At 42.3% G+C, this 27715-nt stretch overlaps 4 protein-coding genes across 13 annotated transcripts; 2 read left to right on the forward strand and 2 right to left on the reverse strand.

The window, feature by feature from the left end:
* Window positions 1-106: 106 nt before the first annotated feature.
* On the forward strand, window positions 107-2474 carry LOC108649686 (putative ATP-dependent RNA helicase DHX35). 2 transcript variants are annotated; one of them, XM_018098689.3, is made up of 2 exons: window positions 107-2268; window positions 2328-2474. In XM_018098689.3, exon 1 carries the CDS (start codon window positions 195-197, stop codon window positions 2250-2252), a length of 2058 nt encoding a protein of 685 aa, XP_017954178.1. In that variant the 5' UTR covers window positions 107-194; the 3' UTR covers window positions 2253-2268; window positions 2328-2474. The 2 variants fall into 2 exon arrangements, with proteins under 2 accessions (XP_017954178.1, XP_017954177.1); XM_018098688.3 differs by having other exon boundaries at window positions 2352-2474.
* Window positions 2263-6347, reverse strand: LOC108649690 (short-chain dehydrogenase/reductase family 16C member 6). The gene is made up of 4 exons (XM_018098694.3): window positions 5585-6347; window positions 3309-3426; window positions 2523-3123; window positions 2263-2450 (listed from the first exon to the last, which is right to left on the reverse strand). The coding sequence occupies exons 1-4, from the start codon at window positions 5744-5746 to the stop codon at window positions 2348-2350; spliced, it is 984 nt and encodes a 327-aa protein (XP_017954183.1). The 5' UTR covers window positions 5747-6347; the 3' UTR covers window positions 2263-2347.
* Window positions 6348-7660: 1313 nt separating this feature from the next.
* On the reverse strand, window positions 7661-9155 carry LOC108649689 (uncharacterized). The gene is made up of 4 exons (XM_018098693.3): window positions 8629-9155; window positions 8363-8572; window positions 8026-8306; window positions 7661-7970 (listed from the first exon to the last, which is right to left on the reverse strand). The coding sequence occupies exons 1-4, from the start codon at window positions 8914-8916 to the stop codon at window positions 7706-7708; spliced, it is 1044 nt and encodes a 347-aa protein (XP_017954182.1). The 5' UTR covers window positions 8917-9155; the 3' UTR covers window positions 7661-7705.
* A 2596-nt stretch (window positions 9156-11751) lies between these two features.
* dl (REL proto-oncogene, NF-kB subunit dorsal) lies at window positions 11752-27661 on the forward strand. 9 transcript variants are annotated; one of them, XM_089256963.1, is made up of 10 exons: window positions 11752-12012; window positions 13271-13366; window positions 21253-21642; window positions 21724-21902; window positions 21961-22355; window positions 22416-22494; window positions 25202-25306; window positions 26438-26500; window positions 26563-27170; window positions 27235-27661. In XM_089256963.1, exons 3-10 carry the CDS (start codon window positions 21272-21274, stop codon window positions 27523-27525), a joined length of 2091 nt encoding a protein of 696 aa, XP_089113089.1. In that variant the 5' UTR covers window positions 11752-12012; window positions 13271-13366; window positions 21253-21271; the 3' UTR covers window positions 27526-27661. The 9 variants fall into 9 exon arrangements, with proteins under 9 accessions (XP_089113089.1, XP_089113090.1, XP_089113092.1 ...); XM_089256964.1 differs by lacking the exon at window positions 11752-12012 and adding an exon at window positions 12160-12307; XM_089256966.1 differs by lacking the exon at window positions 11752-12012 and adding an exon at window positions 12466-12484.
* Window positions 27662-27715: the final 54 nt, after the last annotated feature.

Genomic DNA, 27715 nt, shown 5'->3' on the forward strand with positions numbered 1-27715 from the left:
AGCTTCACTTTATTCCTGCATTTCCGACTGCTCGATAAGTGTTCAGCAGACGTTTTACAGCACTAAGTCGACATGTTGCACCATCGGTGTGTTATCGACAAGCCACCACTCCAGCTGCCGGCATCCACTTATCGATAGCATGAATCGAGGTAAACAATTAAAATAGCGGCAGCAATACGAAGCATCTAGCACAAATGGCAACGTTTAAGCCAAAGTTTATAAGGCCAGAAACAGACGATGTCATCGATGAAGGAGGAGGTGGCCATCAGGAGCCGCAAAATTCAGCTTTCGTTTTCAATGCCAATCACAATCTTGGTCTCGTTGAGCAGCGCGAGCGGCTGCCCATCCGCAAGTATCGCGACCAAATCCTGTACTGCCTGGAAAACCACCAGGTTGTCATCCTGGTTGGCGAGACGGGCAGCGGGAAGAGCACGCAGGTGCCGCAGTATCTCTACGAGTGGGGCTGGCATAGCAAGGGCATGATTGGTATCACGGAGCCCCGCCGGGTGTCCGCCGTGACGCTGGCCAACCGCGTGGCCCAGGAGCGCGGTGAACTGGTGGGTGACACTGTGGGCTATGTGGTACGTTTTCTGGAGCGCACCTCGAACGACACTCATATAAAGTACATGACTGAGGGAATTCTGTTGCGGGAGCTGCTTGCCGATCCTCTGCTCACCCAATATGGAGTCATCATTGTCGATGAGGCGCACGAAAGGAATATGCTGACGGACATGGTGCTGGGTCTTCTGAAGAAGATCCTGCGCAAGCGCAGCAACTTAAAGTTGATCATCTCCTCGGCCACCATCGATGCGAGCTTCTTTAGCGAGTTCTTCAGCTGGCCACGCTCAGGTGCTGAGGCGGACAAGCCCATCAGCGTGAAGCTGAGCATCGAGGGACGCATGCACGCCGTCAGCCACTTCTACCTGAACGAGCCCTGCGCGGATTATGTACGCGAGACCGTGGAAACCGTGTGGAAACTGCATCAGAAGGAGCCTCCCGGCGACATACTGGCCTTTCTCACCGGCCAGGAAGAGGTGCTAGAGGCCATGGACCTGCTCCGTGAATACATAGCCAGCCAGGAGACGACCAATCTCAAGGTGCTTCCCATGTACGGCAGCATGACGAGCAACGACCAACTGGCGGTCTTCTTCACCCCGCCCAAGGGCGTCCGTAAGGTGGTGCTGGCCACGAATATAGCGGAGACTTCGATCACGATCCCAGGCATTGTGTACGTCATCGACTGTGGATATGTCAAGGTCAAGTGGTACAACCCCACCACGTGCAGCGACAGCCTCGTCGTCGTGCCCGTCAGCAAGGCCTCGGCTATACAGCGGGCCGGTCGTGCGGGTCGCGTGCGTCCCGGCAAAGTCTATCGGCTGTATACGAAAGAGGACTACGATGCGCTGGCCCCACGACAGCCGCCAGAGATGCGTCGCAGCGAGATGAGCGGAGCAGTGCTGCAGCTGAAAGCCTTGGGCATTAGCAATGTCTTACGCTTCGACTTTCCCTCTCCGCCGCCTGCCAAAAATCTGCTGTCTGCTTTGGAGACGCTCTACGCCCTTGATGCCATTGATGAGCAGGGTCAGCTGACGCGGCCTGTAGGCTTTCTGCTGGCCGAGCTGCCCTTCAGTGCCATGCTGTCGAAGATGCTGTACATATCGGGTCAAATGGGCTGCTCCGAGGAGATCATTACGATCATAGCCATGCTCCAAGTGCAGTCCGTCTTCTCGCGCCCCGCCTCGGCGGCTGCCCAGCAGAGCGGACGCATTGCCCATCGGCACTTCGAGGTGGCCGAGGGCGACCTTATTACCCTGCTCAATGTGCACAGCGCCTTTGTGGAGGAGGGCATGACCAAGGAGTTCTGCGGCCAGTACTATCTCATCTATCGGAATCTAAAGCGCGCCTGCGAACTGCGTGAACAGCTGCTGAACATGGCTAGGAACAAGTACGGCATTGCCATATTCTCCTGCAAGGGCGACGTGGAAATGGTCTGCAAGTGCATCACGGCGGGCTTCTTCACCCAGGTCGCCTATCTGCACCACTCGGGTGTCTACCGGCAGATCAGCAGCGGCACCGAGCTGGCCATTCATCCGAACTCCACGCTCTATACGCTGCCCCAGGCTCAATATGTGGTCTACGGCGAGCTGCTGCAGACGACCAAGCTGTTCATGAACCACGTCACGGTCATCAAGAAGGAGTGGCTCACGGAGCTGGCGCCCCACTACTACCAGCAGACCACAGTGCGGGACTAGGGGATGCCGATTGTAGGTAATCAAAATCGATATTTATATTTATGCCTCTTATAACAACTAAAATTTAAACTAAAGCTAAGTCGTTTGCTCTGTTGCTAGCCGGCAGCCACCCGTCCGCGACCCTGGAAGAGCATCATGGACTCCGGACCGCGGATCACACGCGACATCAGCTCCCAACACACCTTGGCGGGTAACAAGCTGCGAGGGAAGAAGATTCAATTATATTATGTACTAGAAGACAGGGAAAGAGAGAGAGAGTGAGATACTCACCATTTGAGCGGCGTGAGCAGGCGAATGGAGTTGGGGAGCACACACCAGACCTCGTTTTGAAGCACTGCGCCCTGAATGCGGTCCGCTACATACTGGGGCTCCAGCATGGGCATCATGCGCGGCTTCACGCCCGAGAACATGCCCGTGTTGATGTAGTAGGGGCAAATGAGACTCATCTGTATCTGGTCATAGCCGTGCGCCTTGAGGTCCGTCAAGAGGCTCTCGTGGAAGCCGATGCAGGCGTACTTGGTGGCCGCGTAGTCGCTGCAGCCATAGGTGCCCAGCATGCCAGTGACGGAGCCGACGGTCACAATGTGGCCGCGATTGTGGCGCATCATGTGAGGGAGGAACGCCTTCACCGTCCAGTAGTGCGAGATGATGTTGATGTTGTAGGTGTTCTGGATGACGCGGTCGTGCAGCTCCCAGAAGGGTTTGCAGCACACGATGCCCGCGTTGTTGATCAGTATGTCAACAGGGCCGACATCCTCGTTGACCTGCGCTGCCCGCTGGTAGATCTGCTCTCGGTCGGATATGTCCACCACATAGCCCCTGCAGTTGTTATAGCCATGCTTGGCCAGCAGATCAACTGTCGTCTTGATGGCTGTCGAGAGAAGACTCACGCTTAGCTAATCAATTTTGTAACTGTAACACAGCTTTCTCCGTGGCAGGGTTCCTTAACCCGCCGAGCGAGCTGCTAATTGCCCACGCTGACGTGCTTCGATCACTTAGCTAGTCGGCGTTAATGAGCCGCAGCAGCAGCAGCAGCCCATCTGTTGCTTAACCCACCTTCTTGATTGATATCCCAGATGACAATGCGCGCTTCGAGTCTGGCAAAGTTGAGTGCTATCAAACGCCCGACGCCACCGCCACCACCTGTTATCAGCACCACCTGTCCGGATACATTCTGTTGAAATGAAAGGGAAAGTGGAATTGTGACAATGAATCGAATCAACATTGAATAGAAATTTGTGATTAAGTACTTTCAAAAGAAACATTTGAACTTAGCATGGAATATTAACTTGGTTGAAAAATCAAGTATCTTGTATTCAAATAATAAGTAATTTGCAGATAACTGTAGCTAAAATAATTATATGTATTTATAAACTATCTATACAAATTAAAATCGTTAGTTTATAGTAACTTAGATAGTCACAGTGCGGATATATTCAAATTATTGTAATAAATATCTTCTATGACAGTGTTTAGGTAAATTTCCAGAGTATATTGGGTGCGTCAAGATAAAAAGAAAAGCCGCGTTATTGAAATACAAAATTGGAATATTTAATGTGCAGCAAACGTTTTGCATATTTTATATGGATGCCTAGCAAAGTTTTGGAGCTTCGCTGGCAACATGTAACAAAACCCCCGATTAGGTAAACATTTGCTATGTCGAAACGTCTTATAAATAAATATAAGACGCATATATATATTTATATGCACCTACATACATATATGAATAGCTAAGAGTTCAATCAAGTTTAGTCTTTAAGCTCGGCTTACCATGAAGCAAAGACATATTATTTGTGTAGCCCTCCCTAGTATTTATGCCTACATATATTTTGATACTCTAGCCATAGCATAATATTATTTTGCTTGATTTTCTTTTGTGCTGCGGCACTCGCAATGTCAGGTTTGCTGATTCCAGCGACTGCAGTGCCAGCCGCAGCAGCAACAATAGAAAATTTGCCCAGGCAGAAAAACCAGTTTTCCAAGCATAAGACTCAAAGACTTTTGTTAAGAAAATCTATTGAAATTAATTCGAGATATTTAATACTAAATTTAGCGGTAGTTAAACTTTATTAGTTAGAGATATTTAAAAGTATATTTAGCGGTAGTTAAGCAGACTCTGCAAACTCTTCCTTTCAATGTCAGCTATTAAGAAAATCAATAGAAATTAATTTGGTATACTTAAAACTATATTTAACTGCAGTTAAAAAGACTCTTCAAACTCTTCCCATGCTTCGTTTCAATGTCAGCTGCCCCAATTGAGAAGCAAATAGCCGAAGCAGATCGTCGACAATTATAAATATTTGCAGATTCCATGGTAGCGGCCACTCGCGGCACAAGTGACGTCCACGAATGCCAAAATAAATCTCCGAAAACTCAAACAGAAATTGGGCAAATAAAAAACACGCATTCATTGATAAAAAGCCAAAATCAGAAAACAAAAAACAAAACTCGCCAGCGTGTGAATACGATTTTTTTAGTTTTTTTTTTTTTTATTTCGTGCGCTCATTGAAGTATGTCCGAAAATAAAGCCAATGTTTTGTTAAAGGTTTGGTTTTCTTTTCTGTTTTTGCTGTCAGAGTTCAATTTTACAACAGTTGTAAAATTGTAGGATAGCAATGCCAAATTAAATTGGAAAGCTAAGGCCATAAAAATGGCTGTACAAACGATCTATTTGATGGATAGTAACACTTAGACAGAAACTCGAAATTGTTATCTTGTAGATGAATACTCAACAATTACTTCAGAGTAATCAACGTAAATTTATAGTCATTACTGCAATCAGAGTGCTTCAAAGTGGGAGTACCCGACTAGGATATATCCGGAATCCTTCGCAGATCTGCCGCTTGAATCAACGCTACGAATATTGGTCTAATAACAGCAATAAACATTTCAAGTTCGAGTTTGTTATGTGGTTTATGAGAGCTCACTACAGGCATCATCATATCCCATTTCGAATGGCTTCGGGGTATAATGAGTAATAATAATAATAAAATATGTGCATCATTCCATTCATTCATTAAATATGTTTGGCATGATTTAAGTTTTTGATTGCGCTCACTTTTGTATTTTAATTGGCTTTAATTATAAAAAATATGTTACAGATAAAGCAGTTAATGTGGTCAACATAAAAGTGTTAAGTCCGATTTAACTTTTTATGAATGAGCTAAGATTTGCGTCAAAGAGTTACCAAAAAACAGTTTAAAGTTTCGTTAGGTCATATATCAAGTGTCAAAAGTCATGTAGGCAGTATATGATATACATATATTATATATTACATGATTATCTAATTATGCAAATATTGTATAATTTATTTTCGTTTCGTTTTTGCTCACCTTCAACTTTCGAAAGCGCTGCGGTAATATGGTATAAAACAACGATTCGAATATATAGAAAATCGATTTCAATGCAAACACAATTAAGTCCAGGAAAAATTGGTAGAAAGCAACAAACGGCTTATCCATGTGCAGCAGGCCAGGGGGCGTGGCGTTGGTCATTGTGGCCCACACTAATGATCGATCGGTGTCTGCTTGAACTCTAAGTAAGACCGGGGCCTTGCCACTGCAAAGCCGACCGAGACGCACGTGTGCAGCTGGTTGCGTATGCGAAACGCGATTGTCCGTCTGATAGCCTTTGTTATACGCGCCTAGTAGGCCAAGCACTTTGCATGTTAATGATCAGCTTGATTCAGGTAGTGAGCCAGGCCAGCCAGGTACGAATCAACGAATTCAAATGAAACTCATTTAAAATTTCTCTATGCGCGCGTTTGCGAATGTCTTTTGTTGCCGTTTTTTTATTTTTTTCTTATTTCTCTATTTTATTGTTGTTGCTGTTGTGTCTTTTATTTGCGCAGGCGCACGCCACGTTATTAAAATTTCGTTGTCGATTCGACGGCAACTGCGACTGCGCTTGCGGCTGTGTATTTCTATTTACTTTTCGATTTTGCTGACTACGTTGGCGTCCGCGTCCGCGTCGTCTGTTTGGGCTGAAGTCAAAATACCAACTGAAAACCCAGCGGAATCTTGACTCAGCTCTGCCGCTCTTTCTACTTTTATTTTATATATTCATTTGCGGGCGCCGCAGCCGCAGATTCACAATAACAACAGCAGCAACAACAACTACAAAATAGTCAAGCGCAAGGGAAATATCAGCAAAACAACAAGCAGCCTCTATCACTTTCATAGCTTGGCTAGCGGAACAGCAGCCAACCTTTTGTGCTAAAGAAGCCGAGGGAACCAGTTTGATGATAAGTTTTATTATTCCAGACGGCCTCTATAGACTTGTCTTGAGTTTTGGGCAAGAAACCTTCTATTCTTCCGTAAGCCATATCAAATGGAATATCAAATTTTATTATTACAATATTATGTCATTTAAATATACAAATAATTTACTCTTTTGTTCTCCACGAAAGTGATGGTGAGCATACCAATTTCCATATGCTAGAGAAGTATCTACGCAAGGCAGAAACTGAAGCATTATTTTAGGCATAGTAGGAAACTGCAAAGTATCTCAGAAATATGTATATTTGTATCTATGTGTTTAATAGGTCAGGGTTGTGGTTCGAACCCCAGTCACGACACAAATAAAATAAACTAAATAATTGAAGCAATTGGTTTTTTTTTTTTTTTTTTTAAATAAGTATTAATTATATGTACGCTCTTATCCATATTTATTCTATTTAACCAATTTTATATCGATTTATAATGCTAACATATTAGACTTTAACAGCACTCAGCGCATTTACCCATTTAACAGTGCATGTCACGCTGTAAGTTGCCTATAGAAAAAGTCACCCCATGTCTGTTAGCAGCAGTCGCTGTATAAGCGTCACTGCTGTTAACGTAAAATCGTTATAATTCCCAAGTGCACGTTCGGCTGGTGCTGCGTATAAATACGAGTTGCAAAGTGGCGTATGTTGGAAGTGTCTTCTGTGATTGTTCTCTGTGCATTGATCGATATATAGATGCCCATCTGTTTATCAGATCTGCTCAGTGCCGACCCTCCGTCACACTTTGTTTCCCAGTAATTCTGCCTGGCGTTGATGTGGCAACACGTTCGATTGGCTTTCCGCTGCCTTTGCTAACGACGACGGGTCGATTAGCAAGAGACGCACGGTCATGCATCAGCACCACCCACCGCCCAACCTCCGCCCCTCTCACGCGTATTTCAACCGCTTCTGGTTGAGGATGCGTGTATAGGTAACGGGTTGGGCGGGGGGCCGCTAATGTTGAAGCCAACAACAGTTGCCCAAGTCAGCCATTTTCAAAATTTCTTGGTTAAGTAACTTTGTAGCTTAGCTTCGGATTTTCGTAATAAATTTGCTGTTCAGAACACTTCCATGTACGCGGCATTGCCGAGCAATTTGCCCATTCTTTTGCTGCAAATTTCTACTCAATCACACAAAATATATCAAATTGGGAACCGTTATATTTTATTTTGCTGAATTGACTCGCTTTTCACCGCTTCGTCGGCATGCAGCCGTAACGCAATGACTTGCGGGGCAGTAGAGTAAGCCATATCCAGAATAAGGCGCCATATGTGTAACATTGTACAGTTGACAAAAGCTCTGCGTATCGACGGTTTGGCACTGTAAGCGCTCGTGATTGGGGCGTGGAGACGACGATTGGCTTAATGGGAAGCTCGACATCGGGGCGCGGCCAGGGATCCGCCTGCTCTATGCTATTAATGTTCTTCAGATATTGCTTGAGCTCATTACGTTTCCTGAAATTAACAGTGTATAAAGTCTACGAACGTCGCATACAACAGGGCAACTTACGTCTGACTGTGTTTGAGTTTCTGTTCGAGTTGCTCAACTGTTGAGCGCATGCTGGCTAGTTCCTCACTCTTCTTATCCAACTGGAGGACAAACGACTCCTTCACATTCCTGTGCTCCTTTTCCATCTCGCTCACCTCTTTCAGAAGTCGCTCCTTCTCCTCCTTCAATTGCTGCACGTTGGATTCCTCCTCGGTCAGCTGTTTTTTTAAGTTGAGCTGCTCGTAAAGCGAATTTCGAAGATCTTCATTGCATTTGACCGCAATTTTCTTCAGCTCCGATTGCTAAGAAGCAAAATAGGCTTTTATGTGAAGGCCATCCATAATTTGGTCCAACTTACCTCCTGTTTGCAAGAGATTAGCTCTTTCTCCAGCTGATCCTTGTCGGCCTGCAGGTTGATTAAGGATGTGTTAAGCATCTCACAAGACTTTCGCGCCTGGTTCATGCTTATTGTGGATTTCTTCAGTTCCACCTGAAGCTCCCTGCAACGTTTCTGCTCGACGCGCATCAGTGTTTTGGATACATGTAGTTCATTTTTAGAGAAAATGGACTAAAGGGGGATTCTTATAAAGAGATGAATAGACGGATTCCTTATCATATACTCACGTTCTTTTGGAGACGTTCCACGGCCTGCTTTAATTTGCGGACATCGGCGCGGCGTTGGCGCCAGGCATGCAGCATGACCGAGGTGACGACTCTCATGCGAGCAAGCCTTATCATATCCTGGGTAGATTTCCACTCTGCCGACTGTTGCTCCATCATTAGGCTGCTGGTAGACGCCAAGCCCTGGTTGTTGACCGTGCTCCACGAGTTGTTCACGTTAGTTGCGATCGAGTGTTTACTGTAGGGGAATTTGGGGGACTTATCCTCTGAACAAATATCTACGATGTCCATGGTGTCTATACCAAGTGTGTTTTAAGGAGCTTAAAACACGACAATAAAATGGTTATAACTGCAATTTTAAAAGGGGTAGAAGCCAAACCCTATAAAATAAACAAATTCATTAAAAACAGGAAAAAATATACAAGAAAAAAGTAAAATTGAAATGAGGAATTTTTATGTCTACACAAAATTTTGTAGTTGCTATATGTTGAGAAGTTTTATTCATTGTGCACTGCGAAACAATACGAGAAAGTATCTCGCACATCGATTCAATCGTTTATGTCATTTAATTGCTTTGCAGTATTTCACAAGAATTCGCTTGGGTGGGAAAGACTTTCTGGCAGGTTAACTGACAAATTGCACGCACACTTCCGCAGGTGGCTTCAAGAACCGATAGCAGGTGAAAGTTCAGTATGTTAGTTATGCATAATCGACTAGAGAATGCTCTCTTAAAGGTTAATGAAAGAATAAAGAAAATAAGTTATAGTAATTGCTATATCTATTCGACCTTATATATACTTTTGTCTGCTCTACATAAAAGTCAGACTCAAACATTAATTTATAATTTTCAAATTGAATGAATTTTATTTAATTTTATCTATTTCGTCTGTAAGAAATTTAGCACCACAATCATAGCTCATATTAAATAAATCATAAAAGAAATAAATACAATAAACTTGACCTCAAACTAAGCTGAATTTAATTAAAGTCAGTCGAGCGTAATTAAACCTCACCTATACACCTATCGCATTTGCAATCTGTGAGCGGCACCAGAACTTTTACAAGGTCCTTCACCGCAATTTCACCTTCGCATTGAACGCGCTTACTTTGTATAGTTGGTTACCCTAGTCGGGCTAGCTCAAGGACACTCAAGGCACAGGAAGTTCAAAGAGCTTAAATAGCAAAAACAACAAATAAATCAATATGTCGTGTATATAAGGTACAACAGCGTCTGTTAACATGGCCAGCACGTGTCGGCTTTATGAACAGCCCACCCCACGGTCCTTAAAAGCACCATGCACCCACTGGCAGTCCCCATTCGGAAATTTAGTCATACCCATTCGTGAAAAACCTGTTCGGTCCAGGCAGGCACTGGACAAGTATCACGCGATTTCAGCTGAAAACCTTTTCCAATTGGCTGTCGACTGTTGGTTATTGGACCAGCCCACGGCGGTGGGGTATGTTTGATCGATGTCTGGCCCAGGGAGCTATGGGAGCTAGCAGCTATTAGCCAGGACAACAGTTGTTGCGTTTAGGCAATCCAAATCATGCTATCAAATCGTTTTCTTTGAATTCGTATACCCTGAACACATTGAGTATGGCTACAGAGAGTATATTGTTTTTATTAAGAGTATATTGACTACTCGATCGCCTTTCTCTATATGTGTAGTTGGTTAATGAGATTGATAAGCTGTTTATTGTCTTAAATTGACAGTTAACTAAATAAGTTACAGTATGTATCTCAATATTCCCACATCTTCTAAAAAACTAGGTTGATTGCTACAGACGAGAATTGAGAGTACTTGCTAGTCAGGCAGCCCTCAATAGAACTCTTTCAGTTGTTTGTATATATGTTTTTTGTTGGGATATGTCGTTTGACATAATTTCTATTTATTTTGATTTGAGCTCACGGGGAAATTTCGATACTTCAGGTACGATTGTTGCATGCCAGCTGTTGAGTTTTATGACTTATAAACATATACATATGTATGTACGCATATATATATACATATATGCATACAAGCTAAATCAAGTATATCAAGAAATTTTGGGAATTGCCAGCATAAAGACGAGATAGTGATGGGCGAACTTGAAAGGCCATTAGATCGAGCAAAATCCTGTATAATAAAACACTTCCGAGCTCTGATTAAATATAAATTCAAGATTCTTCTTCTTCACTATAGGCATCTTTTAATCTCGCTGCATGAATCAGCATTGGGAAGTTTTCACAATTGATGAATTCCGTGGAATTTCGTTATCCTGAATGTCAAAGTTCGAGCGCGAAAGCGAAAGTCGAGCTACGCATGCTGCATGCCACATGCCGCATGTCGCATGTGAGTCATGTGCTTTGGGGACTATAGCTATGTTCATATGTATGTATGTATTTGCCATAACGAATAACAAATGCCGGCGCATGATGATATCCTTTTCCAGGAATTGTAGCTTGAATCAGTCGACAGACAAACAAGCGGCTCAGGCCACCTATGCCACCCAACCATCCGGCCAGCCAGCCAGACCGTATGGCCACAACAAAACATTTTCATTCATAAAAGCGTGAAAAAGCTTTTCCTCGTGTGTGAGTCACCAGCGGCATGAACACTGTAAGAAATTTCCAGTAGCCAATTTTGCAATCAGCATGACTCAGCGCTCAACTCAAGGCAGCGCAGCGTAGCTCAAGTCGCACTAAGTTTGTGACGTTGTCTTTACACTATTTCTCTCTCTCTTTCTCACTCACTCTGCTTTTGCACTTGCTGCATCAGTTTGTTTTGCTGTCTTTAGCTCAACTGTTTACAATCTTTGTTTTTGTGCCTATCACATCAAGCGATCAGGCACTGAAGGCAGGTCCACTCAGCTGGCAGCTGAGCTAAAGTCTGTCACGTTTTGCTTTTCGCTCTCTCAAACGCGCTCTCTCTCTCTCTTCCTCTCTCGCTCTCTTGAGCTGCTCTTGCAGTTTGTTTTTAACAGCTATTGCTGCGTCACTGCTTTCTGTCTTGAGCCGCCCTCTTCGCGATGTTTGTTTTTGCTGTGCCCTATCAAGCGAAAAGCTCTTGGCTTGGCGGCACTTTTTTAATGGCGTCTGCGTGACTTGTTTTGCTGCTCTTCTGGGCTTTCGGTTTAGTCTTCAATTCGCTGGCGACGTGATCGGTCGATCGAACACTCGTTGCTGTTGTCGTCGTCGTCGTCGTCGTCATCGTCGTCGTATATTTGTGCTTTTACAACTCTGCTTAACGCATCTTGCACAACAGCGCGCGCGCGCAAATGCTTAAAGCTCTCTCTTGTGACTCTCTCTCTCTATCTCTCTGTGTGTGCCTGCTGCGTACTTGCGGCACAGGCAAGTCAAGAAAACCTGTGAATGCCAAGTGTAGACAAATTGTAGATAAAAATAAAGTAAAATAAAATGAAAACGTAAAGAAGGTGCATACAAATTGATCAAAGTTTCACTAGCAACCATTTTTTTTGGTAACAGCAAGGGTTTTTGCATAACAGCAAAGCCAATAGCAGCACAGCTACCAAAATAATTAATAATAATTATGAAAACGAAAACAACAACAAATCAATCTTCTGCATCGGGGCTCAAATACACGTACGCCCGATAATGTGGCCAAGAATTGAATGTTTCGCTTTTCGCCGCGATTAGATTACGCCACTCAAAAAATTTGTTGTCAAATGCCGCTCGCCAAAAGTTTGTAGAAAAGCTTGTTAGACAATAACAGCGCACATATTTTGCATATGCGAGTGTGTGTGTGTGTGTGTGTGTGTGTATGTGAGTGTGCGTGCGTTTGTGTCTGTTGTACATCGAATTCAAATTAAGTCCGCCGCCGCGGTCACAAAAACAAAAACATTGTTGATGATCGCATAAGTATAAAGCCCGGAATTCCCAAAAAGAAAACAACGTCATTACAAAAGCCCGCGCTCTCCCGCTCTCTCTCTCTCCGTCTCTCTCTCTCTCGCTCTCTCGCTCTCTCTCTGTTTCTGTATGTCATCTCTTTATCTATCTCCCATTGGCTCGAGCTCTTTCTATCACTCCACCTCTCAAGCTCTCGCTTTCGACGACAGTTCACCGCAAACTTCGATGATTTCTTAGCGTTTCAATTTTGTGACTTTATGCTTCTTACTTTTTAGATACTTGTTCAAAAATTGAAAGAGAGACTATATGCATTATAGTATATTAGTAATAATTTTAACAATGCCTCCTCCAACATATTAGTTCTCTAATAAACTCAAATGAATTTTAACCGTGAGCGAGTATCATGCAGTCGGTTGTACATTTCTTTTCAAGCTGTTGCTGTTTTTCTGTTATATCTCTCACACTTTTAATTTCTTCTCGCTTCATTATCGCATAGTTCTTCATTTGCCTCGTCTGTCGCTTTGACTGGACTCGCAGTTTTTCGCGCAACTAAAATAAATGAAATTTTAATAAACTGAGAAAAGTTTTTTTGTTCTGTATATTAAAAGTTATTGAAATAGCAAACCGGTTTCTGTAACGTGTACTTCATTGTGTAGAATATCATTAGCAGTACATGGAATAATCTGTCGACTATAAATAAGTTCGCATTACTTGTTTATTCAGTGCCCATTTACATAACAACATTATTCCTTCGAGTTCTATCGAGCGTGGAGCTGCCTTAACCGTGTTCTATTCCAGATATGAAAGTGTGAAATCCATCTGTAAAAGCTATAGAAAACCAAAAGATCATCACTCGATGCATTTTAAGTTGTCATCAAACAAACATTGACAAAGGTGAGTAGCTCAAATGTGTGTGATACAAGGGGCACCTACAGATTCAGAAGAAATTATTGTTCTATTTAGCTGGTCATAGTTTTTGAATTATATATATGGTATAACTAATAGATTCAATTAACATTTCTATATTATTAAAATATTTATTATTATTTTTCATCGATTATATTTTACTGGAAGCTTGATATCAAGGCTGAATGGCTTAAGATACCCCCAAAAACTTAAATAGAAATTGATTATCGGCATTTAGTTTGCTATAAATTACAATCTAATCAAAGAATTGCAAATCGATCGCCGAATACAAATTGACTCGTTACCATACTACTGTTATACTACTATATAAACACAAAATTATATATATGTATATGCATGTGTGCATATACACATACCTACACAAATATTGAAATTCTTCAGTCGGAAATGCCTGCTATGCGATATGCAAAACTCAAATGACAAACAAAACTTCAAATATGCAAACATCACACATACATACATACATACAGATCAGTGTATATATTGTATATATTATGGATAATTCTGATATCAGTAGTAGAATATTACTCATCTGCTGCAAGTCGATTAGGGCTATCAAATATAAACATATAGTATATTTCTGCTGGTAGCACCAATTCGCTCGCAGTGTATTTACAACCCCCTTGTAAAAGCTTTCACAAGCGCGCGCTTTCGCTCCCTCTCTCTCACTCTGTCTCTCTCTCACTCTACTTCGCCTGCTATATCTTATGCTTTGGTGTATGGATTATACAAACGATAAATTAAAACAGAAACAGAAAAACTAAAACACCTGTGTACATGGCGGTGCAGTCGCTATCGCTGCCTCTGCCTCTGCCGCAGTCGACGTCGCCTAAAAGTTTTCTGTGTTTGTGCGTGTGTGTCTGTGTTTGTTGGGGGTGTGAGGAAAGCTTCGGCGTTTCGTATTCGAAGGCACTTGCATTTGTTTGGGGCGTTAAAAACGGCACGAGAATTTCCAATTGGATTTCATTTGAAGATCGACTCGTAGGCTCGACGGTTGTGCTTGCACGGAATAAGCTAACGGGCATACTAGAAACAGTGTATTTTATTATATCGGTCTCGATGTGGAAGCGAGTGTAAGCAGAATCGGGGCGCGTTTAAACTTGTCAAGCATGCTCAAAGTTCCATTGAATAAAACTTAACAAAGTTTCCCAACAAAATAAAACATATAATAAATGTAAATCATGTCTTAGCTTGTAACTGGCTAGCACTACAGGTAATTACAGGTGTTGTGATGCTTTTGGCTAATTCAACGTAATTTTATATTGCACAAATGGCATGCAAAACCGGCTGCTGACTCAGTACTTAGTGTTAATTGTGCTTCTGTGTATATGTGCATGTGTGTGTAAGTAAGTGTGTTTAAGACAAATAACAAAAAACAACTGCAAATATAGCAAGTCATGAAGAGTATAGTTATCTCAGCTGTGCGATATACAAAGCTCAACTTGTGTAGCCAAAGCTAAGTCAATAAACGACATTTCGTGGAACTTTCGCGGGGGTTTGATTGATGAAGCGATATCTAGTATAGAGGAGCATTACTTTCAATCATTAATCATAGCAGTCAAATTGAAGTTACATTGCCCAAGGCTTTCTGATAGAGACAGCGTGACAGTTTATAAATATTATATAAGATAATATTTATATAGATGTTAAGCTATGAGCTATTAAGTAAAAAGTGAGAACAGTGCATGACAGGAATCATAAAATTGTAGGTTTTATTAAACAGGAATCAATGCTTCTATATAATAAACCTTAGGTCGGAACAGGCTCAATTCTGTAGTTTGCTTCATAAAATAAGAGATTTTGCAAAAAGAGTAGGAACTAGTTCAATTACAGCAATTCATTTCGATGACGGGTTTTTTTAAAGTAATTCTACAGTCGGAACTAGTTCCACAGATTTGTCAATGGCGGCATCGGCTGTTATTAATTGATTTGTATTTTTATTTGAGCTGTAAATTGCTTGACGCCAGCGACCATTAAATATGGTTGCTGTTGTTGTTGTCTTTTTCCTTAGTTTTAGCGAGAGTCTCGGCGTCTTTTTGGCGAGCATATGTGGACTCGGAACTAGTTAGAACTTGTTTTGGGACCAGGTTGCGGAATCCAGCTAGAGCTGCTACTTTGATGTTGATCTTAATCTTAATTTGTAGAGCCTGGCGCCAAAAGTTTTTTGTTTCTATTTTACTGGAAACATCATAAAACTAGAATATTTTAATCTATTGAAGAGACTCGATTCCATTGGCCGAACAGTCACAGCTGCCTGATTGGCGCCAGTTGGTTAATTCTTGCCTACCTCCCGTCTTCTCCCGCTCCGCCTCTCTCTCTCTCTCCCTCTTTCTCTTTTTCATTTCTTTAGATTTTGTTCGAGTGAGAGGGTTCCATCATTAATCAATTTTATGGTTTCAAACTTTGTTTTTATGTCATGAATCAATTGAAAATTAATGAAGTGGGTATCATGTGTATCGTGAGTTAAAATGCAGAAACTAGAAGGTATGCCCACCCATATACTCTTGCTATTGATTGGGAACTGCCAAGTCGAAATATAAGAGCTGAAGCTTGCAATTTATATGTGAATTGGAACTATTGTATACCAAATGTGCTGTGTTAATTCATCAAATATGCTGGTGATACTCCCAAGGTGTACGCACTGAGGTATATAACAGCTGCTATGCCTATAGTATAGCTCATGGGCACTGCCCAGCACTGTGGATAGCTCAGGGTATTTCCCAGTCAGGCAAAGCAGTTTTACTTGTTTTTGTGAATCAATTCTGCTTAGTTTCTACCTTTACATCGCTGCTGGAAACTCTCGACGTGTGTTTTTTGTGTATCATCGATTATTTTATTTGAATACTATGTCGTTCCGTATCCAGCTATCTGATACGCATTTTTTTCGGCCCATATCTGAGAGCCGGCAATTCGGTAGCTTATCTGCAGCGTTTCGTGCGTCGGATCCGTTCCGTTTTACGATGCAGATATGTATTTAGTGCAGGTGCTATAAACAGTGCTCTAACAAATAAATTGCCATATAATCACATGTGCCAGACTCTGGAAAGAATATTAAATACCGAATATAATACCCATAAAATAATAATAAATTGAATAAAATAAAAAGCGAGACCTGTATCATTTCATTAGATGGGAGTCTTCATTTAAGTGGATAGATGGCCTGGGCCTTATTCTAAGCTCAACTGTTGCAGAACTGTTTGTTTGACTCTATTAAAAAGCGTGTACAGAATTTTTGGCCTTGGATGATTCTATATCTAATCTAGTGGCTCTGCCTCTTAAGTGTGAGAGATATGCGTGAGCAATGAAACCTGTAATTCGATTTTTATATAAATCCATTAAAATTTGGGCATTCGTGAAATGCATTTGTGTAATAAAATAAACAAGGAAAATGTGTAATTATAGAATAATTAAACTTACCCATCGACTCGGCGCTTTCGTTTACTGACCTTGCGTTCCAGATAAATATGTATGCATTTCTCAAGAATCACCTCCATTAAATGTCATCACACGGATCACAAAAAGACACGCGTTTTCTGAATGATTATCTGCCTAGTGGGCCACACGAGCAAATTCCTAGCATATTTGCTTGTTTGAAAATTCACAAATTCAAATATTATAGATTGGCATACATACATAATATATCGAAACGTGATGATTATCTTAGCTATGTGAGTCAGAGATTTCTTGGAAATTCTCTGTGCTCTGTCAAAACGAAAACATTTCGTACAAGTCGTATTGAGCTTATAATTATCACATATCTTATATTGCACATGTTTTTGGCTAACGAAAAACTCATCTAATTATTATCATAAATAATAGATTGGTAAAAAGATTTTCAAACTGTCTCTTGGTGCTTGATAGAACTGTTGACAAGTGTCTTGCTCAGTGGCCGCTGAACGGAAATACCAATAAATGCTATTGGGCATCTGGCCCATTATATATCTATATACGTATGTATATGTGCATGTATATATGTATATGTAACTACCTGAATAATCTGTTTATTGTAAGGGTCGAGTAAAATATTCATTCTGTTTTCACATTTATAGGCTTTGATATGTGTATATATCTTATATATATTAACTTTTGATAATTCTTGGGAACATTATAATACAATCATACATACATATATGTATGTATGTATACGTAATTTAGTTTTAGTCTAGGCTTTAAAGGCATTATCCAATAACTTAGATACTATTTGTATGTAAACTATTAATTTATGTACCTGTTCTCTATATATGTATTCCGCAAATAAGTTATTACTTGCTACTGATTGCTATAGTCATATACATTATTATAAAAGAAAGCACATCTTCGGATAAGCAGCAAAAGGACATGGAATCTCGGTATGTGCTCTCCTATCCAGGGTATCTTCTAGTCTAGCGTTGGCGTGTTTGCAATTTTCTGAATGAATTTTCTCTTGGCTTCTCTCAATATGAGTCAGCTTTAATGGAATTCAAATACACATAAACATCAGATACATATTTTTATATACAAAAATATGTATTTACTTACTCTAATACATATTCTTAATTTAATCAGTTGCTAAAGACATTGCTTTCTAGGTTCGCATGCGTGGAAATCATTTTGTGTTGCATTTTTCCTATTTTGCTATTGAATGCTTATCAATTGTAACGAGGAACAGCTGAAATATCAGTTATATTTGCTAATTCTATATGTCTTTGAGTACAGCGCGTTAACTATTAACTGTTAACTGTAAAGTATATTTTCTAATGATTTGTTGACACAAGTGTTCGAGAGTTTATTGACATCGTCAACAGTCCATTCACAAGCTGTTCCCCTACCCTGGCTAATCTAAAACAATATGTATTTATAAACTAGGGAAGACATATGTACATGTCTTTTTGTTTTTTCAACAAGAAAATTGGGAGCATTGCTTGGGAAAACTTTACATGCCAGCCAGAACTATGAATTCCTCACAATCCATCAAATAGCAAGTGGTGATTGAGGATATAACCGACTTATATGATACACGCCACTGAATTGATTACAAAATATTGATAAATATATAAATTGAGAAGCTCTAAGTCCCAGCTAGATGAGGATACACTTGAGTTAATATCTCATTGCTTTCGGACATTTCCCATAACCAATATACACGTTTCTCCTTTTTGAGCAAGTATAAAATACAGCAAGTATAAAATATGCTACATAAAGTAGGCGTACATTTCGTGCTAAAAGGCTAACAACTTAAAAGACAAAATTGAAAAACTGAAAAACAGAAATAGCGGAAAAGCAGAAAAAGCTTCGACGACAACCCGAAATGATGAATTTTTAGGAAGGAGCAAAACGAAAATGTTCGAATAAAAATTCGCTCGCATTATTCGTTTAGTTTCGCTGTTCAGTCTACGGCCGATATCCAAGAACTCAAGACGTGCGTTTCAAAGAGAAAACCAAATTCAAATTTGAATATACTCATATATATATATATACATATATAAGAAAACCGTGCTAGCATCTATACATTATACTATATATATTTCGCTTATTTTTCTGGACCGGTTGGATCCGGTTGAGACTGCAAAGCGAAAATCAACTCGAGTGTGGCCTCTAGCATAAATAATTGTAAATAATTTTGCGCAAAATTTGCTCAAAAGAAAAATTTGAAAGATTTTTTTATTCAATCGATCGATTGATCGCTGGAAAAGTTTTGAAATTGGAAAGGAATATTTGAATCAACCACAGTGACAGGTGATTAAAGAGATATACTCTTCGAAATTCGGATTGAATTTTTCATAATTTTGTGAAAAATATTACAAAGATTGGCTTTTGGCCAAATTATCATGTTCCACATTTGTCTAACGTACAAAATCATGACGTAATATATGTAATAAAGTGAATGCAGAATATACCATAAAATATTATATTATATATATATATATATGCAACTGTGTCTATATATCAATAATATATGTATACGTATGCTCTGTAGAAGCCTTAATGAGAATCACATTTGCCATGATATGCGAATTGACTTTGCGTTTGTTTTTGGTTTTTCGTTTGCTTTTCTTTTAAATATGCCGCGATTTCAGTATTTCTGTTTTATTTAAATCGACTGTGCGAAATTCGTTTTCCAAAAGTTTATTTTGATTCACATATGCTAGCTGCTTTCAAAAAATGTGTCAAATCTGTTTAAATGCTCCTTCAAACAGTGAAAACGGGCGTTTCGGTTTTGGACAATAATACTTGAGTCATAAATATTGATTGAATATCATTGATTATATCATTTGCAACTCTTTATGCGAGCCCTCTCTCATATGATACAAATTTTACATTAAGGATATAAATATAGGATCAAAGAATCAAAGCTGTCATTTTTATCTAAATAAATAAATGATGTAAAGTGCCTGTCGGCTCTTGGATAATGGAAAAAAATGAAATATTTGTTGGAGTGTAGCGAATTCAACTGAAAATCTACTAAGCTTTCCTTTAGATGTTCACAAATTACTCTGCAAAAGACATCCCTTGAAAATTGATAGCAGAAGCGTATTTATGAGTTTTTAAATTTATTCTTAGTCTCCGCAGAGCAAAAATGTCAAAAAATTATGATATGTAAGAGATATATTAAAGAGTCATTAATAATCTCTAATTTTATATATGCAGAAAGGCCAATCTTGACAGAAAAAAAACCTACAAAATTATGTTTATTTACTTAATTAAATTAAAATAAATAATATTAAAATAATTAAAATTAATTAACTAAAAGATTACAAAATTGGCAAAACTTTGACTTGGATTTATTTGGATTTCTTTTGTATCTTCAAAAACTACCCCATGCCATGCCGTGCCGACCAATTGACGTATTCTTTAATGGCAGACCAATGTCTAGACGTTCTGTGAATCGAATCTCTGAGGTCATAGAGCTACTCACTATACACGACTGTCTGCATACATATACTATAAACGTCTATAGCATATATAAACGGTATATTTTTATATAAGCGACAATGGGTGATCTTTAGCCGAGCGTTTGATAAAACGACACTTTTATGTTTTGGAATCAAACAAAATCTTTGGGGAGGCCACTTAACGACTCACTCTTTACATATGTATGCAAATGTGTGTATGTGTATGTGTGTAAATGTATCTTCATCTATACTACCTGCTGGGCACTTGCTCTACTACAGTATATAGATCGGGCAGGCGCTCTGTGTGGAGCTGCTTGTCGCACACGCATTACGCAAAATGTTATTTATAAATGGATGTCCGATGCTAACTTGGCTATGGCTGTGGCCAGGCCCAGGCCAGCACCAGCACCAGCACCAGCACCAGCACCAGCACCAGCAGCAGCCCCAGCCGGTTCTACACACACTAATACACAGGCACACACAAATGCATACACACGCGTGCGGTCAACTGCAGTGGAACAAAATGATCTAACGAGTCTCGTAGATAATCAAATGCGAGCCATCATATTGCAATGTACCCAAACGCCCACGTTTCATGTTATCTTGATGACTCTTTGCTGCTGTCTGAAGGCGAATTTTGTCGAAGAATCTTACACATTTCTTACACATGGTCTGTCTGCTTACCTCTAGCCATGAAAATGTATTTCGAGGAGACTTGTCGAATAGATGGATAAATCAAAGAGTTAAGGTCGATTCCATTTCCCTTTAGCAGCCAATATACTCGTCTTGCACCTCGTTTATAAATATTTATTTATTTCGCGGAAATTGACCAAGAGAAAAGGGAAAATCGTACGGGCAACTATTTTTGGGATGCGTCGTCATTGTCGTCTTTGGCTCAATCGAGGCGTCATCGCGTTTGCCAAGAATTCTGCGTGCTGGCTCGAGGAATCTAAGACCTTTTTCGCTTGCTTCTTTTTGCAGTTAATATTTTGGCCTTGAAATGTTTCCAAATCAAAACAATTTGGGTGCTGCGGGTGCAGCAGGCGATGCCCAGCAGCAGAGCCTAAACTACAATGGCCTACAGCAGCAGCAGCAGCAGCAACAGCAACAGCAGCAGCAGCAACAGCAACAGACTCAGCAATTGTCACAGTCCACGAAGAACGTGAGAAAGAAACCGTATGTGAAGATAACGGAACAGCCCGCCGGCAAAGCGCTGCGTTTTCGCTATGAGTGCGAGGGTCGCTCGGCCGGTTCCATTCCCGGCGTGAATTCGACGCCCGAGAACAAGACCTATCCAACCATCGAGATTGTCGGCTACAAGGGACGCGCTGTCGTTGTTGTGTCCTGCGTCACCAAGGATACGCCATATCGGTAAAAATTAGTTATGAAAATCTCTTTCCGTTTCTCTCTTAATCTCTCACTCCCTCTCTTATTCTCTCTCTGTATGCACAGTCCACATCCACACAATCTGGTAGGAAAGGAGGGCTGTAAGAAGGGCGTCTGCACCCTGGAGATCAGCAGCGAGACAATGCGAGCCGTGTTCAGCAATTTGGGCATTCAGTGTGTCAAGAAGAAGGACATTGAGGCGGCACTGAAGGCGCGCGAGGAGATTCGCGTGGATCCATTCAAGAGTAGGCCAAGCTAGAGAAACTAAATCGAGCATGTAGTTAATTCATGTTTATTCCCCAGCTGGATTCTCGCATCGTTTTCAACCCTCGAGCATCGATCTGAACTCGGTGCGCCTGTGCTTTCAAGTATTCATGGAGAGCGAGCAGAAGGGCCGCTTCACATCGCCTCTGCCGCCCGTCGTCTCCGAGCCGATCTTCGACAAGAAGGCCATGTCCGACCTGGTTATATGCCGGCTGTGCAGCTGCTCGGCCAGCGTGCTGGGCAACACGCAAATCATTTTGCTGTGCGAGAAGGTGGCCAAAGAGGACATCACGGTGCGCTTCTTCGAGGAGAAGAACGGGCAGACGGTGTGGGAGGCCCTGGGTGATTTCCAGCACACGGACGTGCACAAGCAGACTGCCATTACGTTTAAGACGCCGCGATACCATACGCTTGACATAACGGAGCCCGCCAAGGTGAGTGCAGGACTCGATTCCCGTTTCCTCAAGCTAATGGGATTTCCTATTGCTCGACAGGTTTTCATACAGCTGCGTCGACCGTCGGACGGCGTTACCAGCGAGGCTCTGCCCTTTGAATACGTGCCATTGGATTCAGGTAGGCATACGTTCTGGAATCTTCATCGGCATCTCAAGCGGAAGCCCGATGAAGACATCTTTCAGCAAATCCTCGCGGTCGATCGTTGCTCGGCCAAGCGCGAAACCCCGGCGATTGAGGTAGTTGATCTCAACACGCCCACCCTGGAGCAGGCCGAGCCTCAGCTGATGCAGGCGGCCGCGACGCAGGCGGGTGCGGAGGCACAGCCGGAGACGCAGGTGGCCGAGGATGAAACAGACCAGGCACCATTAGATATGGAAGCAGCCGATGCTGAAGCAGAGGCGGAGCGACTGCGAACTGAATTGGAAATAGATACGATCATTGATGAGAAGGTGCGTGAATTGGAGCAGCTGGAGTTGGAGCAGCAGCGGCAGCAACAGCAGCAGCAGTTGGAGCAGCAGCAGCAACAGCAACAGCAGTTGGAGCAGGAGCTGGCAGTGCCAGAGCCACATCAGCTGACGGCCGCTGATAAGTGTAACGAGTGGATGAAGTCGAATGAGCTGCTGCAACAGCCCCACGAGCCAAGTCCAGATCCAGCGGAAGCCGAGGTCGAGGCCGATGACAGCGATGCCACCGCCGAGACTCAGGTGGCCGCCACGGACGAGGACAAGACGCTCAACGAGCTGCTCGAGCAGGTGGCCGAGTTGGACGAGATCTACACGGACTTCGTCATGCAGCGGGACACGTACAACAACACGCTGCAGAACGAGATGGAGAGCATGGGCAGGCCGCCCATGCAGGTGGAGGACAGCTTCGATGATGCGGCCACCTACACGAGCCTGCAGATCGCATTCAAGAATCCAGTCAGTATACCCATGGACGACATCATGCCTCCGACGCCGCCCATGTCCCAGTGTGCGCCAGAAGATGCGCAGCACTACGATGCTGTTGAGGTGAACTCGCAGCAGCAGCAACAGCAGCAACAGAAGCAGCAGCAGCAGCAGCAACAACATCAAGAGTTGCTCAAAGAGTACGAAATGGAGAAACGGGCACAGGAACAGCTCGAGCGGGAGGCAGCTCTTATGCTGGCGGCTGTTGAGCAGGAGAAGCTGCCACCGTTGCCGCCCAAGCGCTTGCGCAAGCAGGACAGCAATGCTGAGAATCGCTCGATCGAGGCGAACAGCGACCCAGCTTCAAAGGAGAAGCCACGCCTGCCGCCGCCCGTCATTCACCCACGCGTCGCCGATCTGCCCGCGGCGCCCACAAAGAAGTTGCCGCAGCCGCCGGAGTCGAAGCCCAAGCCCAAGCCGAAGCCCGCAAAGAATCCAAATTTCAATACGCTGCCCAGGCAGAAGAAGCCCGGCTTCTTCTCCAAGCTGTTCGCGCGGCGCAAGAGCAAGTCGGAGCTGACAGACTCTGCTGCTCTGAACGAGAACTGCTCCAAACTCGGCTCGAAGCCCGCCAGTGCCTCGGCCAGCAGCGCACCCAGCCTGGACAATCTCAATGCGCGAACGACCAAGGGCAAGGGAACCAATGTGGTGCTGAGTCCACTCAAGTCAGGGGGCACAGGCGCCACGACCACGACCTCGCCCCGGAAGTCCGGCAAGTCCGGCAAGCCCTGCGGTCGCAGTGTAAGCAGCGTCTCAGGCAAGCGACCCGCCTACCTGAACGCGGATGTGGTGCATATTCCTCTCAAGGGCGACAGCTCCAGCAGTCTGCAGCCAGCGGCCAACGAGGCCTACTCGAATGCCAGCACAATCACAGTGGGCGGCCAGTTGGACAGACGCACTGCGTCCGCGCTGCAGCTGGCCGAGATTCCCATCAGCGAGGGCGGCATGGAGCTGGTCGCCATTGCCGACCGCCAGAGCTTGCACAATCTGGTCAGCTCGATCGAGGCGCACTTCAACGTCAAAATGGACCCCAACCTCGACCTTACGGAGGTCGAGCACTTTGCCCTCTACACGAGCGTGCCGCCCCAGGCGACGGCCAGTGAGTTCGACGAGACCTCCGCCTACTATGCGTCCGTGGATGCTGGCGAGATTCTGACGCCAGACCAGGTGGCCAAGCGGCTGGCGGCAGCAAACGGCAATTGAATATTGTTAACTCATTTACGAACAACATCAGCTTGTCTAGTTGATTAGGACTAAGACTAGGGATGCCAAGTCGAGCCCTAAAATCGACTCAAATCGAATCGAATCTCGTCGACCAGCTCAATTTGTGTGATTGGATAGGCAAAGGCTTTCTTTGTCTTCCCAATCGTCGATTGGATATTGTAACATGTATTTTTTTAGCCCTACGAACAAACTTCGCATCGACTAAATCAGTTTGTATTGAGGTATTCCACAGCGAATTCCAAACCCAAAGAATCATCGACTAAAACAATTTGTATGCTTAGCTAAGAAAAGGACCCGAGGTCCTTAAGGCATTTTACACTTGGCAACGGGCGCTATACGAACCACAAAACACAAATTGGTGGCGCTCAAAATTTGTAATTGTATTTGTTTTAGAATTGTTGACACGCAATGTGTGCATACCCTGTCTAGCCTGTAGTCTGATCGGGTATGCCGATTTTGTAAGCGTTTGTCAGCGAACACTCGATTTGTGCAGCAGCTCGAACCTTTCGCTGCTCAACTTTGTCTTGAAGGGGCGCTGACGCGCATCGCTCCCCAAATTTGTATTTAGTAGCTCTAAGGGTTCTTTGAACCGAGTCAAGACTTGTCCAAACATGTTGGCAATTAAACGAATTGCTATACTCTCTTTTTTGTAGATCCAGCACACTTGAGGCGGAAACGTCAAAAGACTGGCGGCGATCCCATGCACCTGTTGCTCCAGCAGCAGCAGAAGCAGCAGCATCACAATGATCATCAAGATCGTAAGTTTTCCCATTTTTCACTTCACTTGGTGGTTGGCGGGTGGTGGTGGTTGGTGTTTAGTCTTTCGTCCTCTATCTCTATCTCTGTCCTTTCTCTGTCCTCTTTCTCTGTTGTGCGTGGATCTATCAACTGCTCAGGCAGCATTGGTTTGAAGATAGACAACTTATCCTACCTAGAATATTTCGTATGCCAAAGCCTTGGCACGCTCTATGATGTATTAATCGTATAGACTATTAGAGAATATATTATTAATATTAAACCAGGCAACATAATCGAAAACCAAACAATGCACAAATACTAAACAAAACTATGCGGCAATTAAATACAAATTATACCTAAATAAATACGTAGCGTAAATATATATGTAGTCATAAATAAATATTGTTGTTGGAATTTTATGAAAAAGAAAAGTACTTATGAAGTATGAAATATTATAATTATTATTATTATGGCTTTGCTAATTGGCAGAAAATACGAAAAATACAACCAAAAATTTGATATTTTTATACAAAGAAACTTTTTGAAAATACAAATATTATTGCAAAACACTTTTATAAAATATTTAGATAAATAAAAACGAAAAAATGAGAAATAAAACTTTATAGTTTTAATGAGATTTTGAAAAGAAGCTTAAGCAAACGAAGTAAGTTTTTACAAAGCTAAATCTTGCACGATTACAGTACATTTTGTTTCATTCTTTTCCCATAACTTTTTTTTATATATAAAATAATTTTTTTTTTTTTTTTTTCGAAATTAAGGTAAAAACAAATGTTTTTTTTTTTTTTTTGCTTTTCCGTTACTTGGATTTTTTATATTTTTCTAATTTTTTTTTTTATTTAATATTTTATACGTAGTTTTGGTAACTATATTTTTGCATGAGCTAAAATTTGAGATTTTGTTGCGTTTATATATGTATTTATTATATTTTTAATATAATTCAGTTTTGATTAGTATATACAAATTAAAAGAATTCTTTTTATATTTTTGCAAAAATTTTATTTTAATTTTTTTCTTTGCCTTTCTATTATGTTATTGCTAAATTATTTTCCTTTATTTATAAATGTTTTGCTCGCTGTTTTTTTAATGTTTATTATTGCTGCTTTGCTAACAACTTCTTGCACTGCTTCTAGGTCAAAACAACATGAACTGTTGGAATGCGCAGAATATACCGCCTATCAAAACTGAACCAAGAGGTGAGAAATATTTATATTTATAAACTCCCACATATATCAATACATACTTTTGATATGTTTAGATACCTCACCACAGCCGTTTGGCTTGTATCGTGCTCCGCCGGAGTTGACGCCCTCTCCGCAGCCATTGTCCCCGTCAAGCAATTACAATCAGAACAGCACTCCGTCGCCATACAACATGGCAGCTGCAGCAGCGGCGCCCAGCAATGCACAACAGCAGCAGCAGCAGCAACAGATGATGTCGCCGAACCAACACCAGCAGCAGCAACAGCAGCAGCAGCAATATGTTGCTGGCGGCGCTGGCAACCTGGAGCTGGGCAACAACTACAATCCCTTTACGCAACAACTGTTGGCCCAACATCAGCAGCACCAGCAACAGCAGCACCAGCAACAACATCAACAACAACAGCAACAACAGCAACAGCAGCTGCAGTACAACACCAATCCGAATCCCTTTGTAACCGCTGGCAGTGCAACGCATTGGGAGACCAAATTCTCAGCTGCTGCCGTTGCTGCTGCTGCCGCTGTGAACGCAGCGCCAGCTGTTGCCAACAGCAACAACAACAACAACCTCAGTAATCTCAACAATCCATTCACAATGCACAACTTGCTGACGTCGGGCGCGGGCGCTGCTGGCAATCTGCAATGGAACCTGACCACGAATCACTTGGTAAGAGGACAAACTGAGCTTCAACTTGAACTCTAACCCTAATGCTCCCGTTGAATGCTTGCAGCAAAATCAACATACACTGCAGCAACATCAACAGCAGCAGCAACAGCAGCAACAATTGCAGCAGCAGCAGCAGCATATAACACCAATGCATCAGCAGTACGGCAACACCAACAGCAACAACGATAATAGCAACAACACAAACAACAACAACAACAATGATAACGGCCCCACGATCAGTAACCTGCTGAGCTTCGACAGCGAGCAGCTGGTACGAATCAATTCGGAGGACCAGCAAATGCTGCGCCTCAATTCAGAAGATCTGCAAATATCAAACCTATCCATATCTACGTAATATTACTAATCTAATCTATAAACTCTGTTGTTATAAGCCCCAATTCCTGTGTGCTTCATGCAAACTGTAAAATGTGTGTTTTTAGTATAATTCCTTTGAAAATACGAATAAATTAAACGTTTTAGAAGTAATCCAATTTCAAGAGTATATTGCACTTGTTGGGCTGCCATAAGCCATTAGGCCTCTATTT

The sequence above is a fragment of the Drosophila navojoa genome, chromosome 3, assembly GCF_054131105.1.
Source record: "Drosophila navojoa isolate 15081-1374.11 chromosome 3, UAZ_NAV_1.0, whole genome shotgun sequence".
NCBI classification, from domain to species: domain Eukaryota; kingdom Metazoa; phylum Arthropoda; class Insecta; order Diptera; family Drosophilidae; genus Drosophila; species Drosophila navojoa.

Coding starts and splice junctions, on each gene's coding strand:
- dl (XM_089256969.1), top strand. CDS start 21,272: ATGTTTCCAAATCAAAACAATTTGGGTGCTGCGGGTGCAGCAGGCGAT. Junction 21,643..21,723: donor ACCAAGGATACGCCATATCG/GTAAAAATTAGT, acceptor CTGTATGCACAG/TCCACATCCACACAATCTGG. Junction 22,356..22,415: donor ACATAACGGAGCCCGCCAAG/GTGAGTGCAGGA, acceptor ATTGCTCGACAG/GTTTTCATACAGCTGCGTCG.
- LOC108649686 (XM_018098689.3), top strand. CDS start 195: ATGGCAACGTTTAAGCCAAAGTTTATAAGGCCAGAAACAGACGATGTC.
- LOC108649690 (XM_018098694.3), bottom strand. CDS start 5,746: ATGACCAACGCCACGCCCCCTGGCCTGCTGCACATGGATAAGCCGTTT. Junction 3,124..3,308: donor CTGGGATATCAATCAAGAAG/GTGGGTTAAGCA, acceptor TTCTCTCGACAG/CCATCAAGACGACAGTTGAT. Junction 2,451..2,522: donor CTGCTCACGCCGCTCAAATG/GTGAGTATCTCA, acceptor CTTCCCTCGCAG/CTTGTTACCCGCCAAGGTGT.
- LOC108649689 (XM_018098693.3), bottom strand. CDS start 8,916: ATGGACATCGTAGATATTTGTTCAGAGGATAAGTCCCCCAAATTCCCC. Junction 8,307..8,362: donor TAATCTCTTGCAAACAGGAG/GTAAGTTGGACC, acceptor TTTGCTTCTTAG/CAATCGGAGCTGAAGAAAAT. Junction 7,971..8,025: donor AAACTCAAACACAGTCAGAC/GTAAGTTGCCCT, acceptor TGTTAATTTCAG/GAAACGTAATGAGCTCAAGC.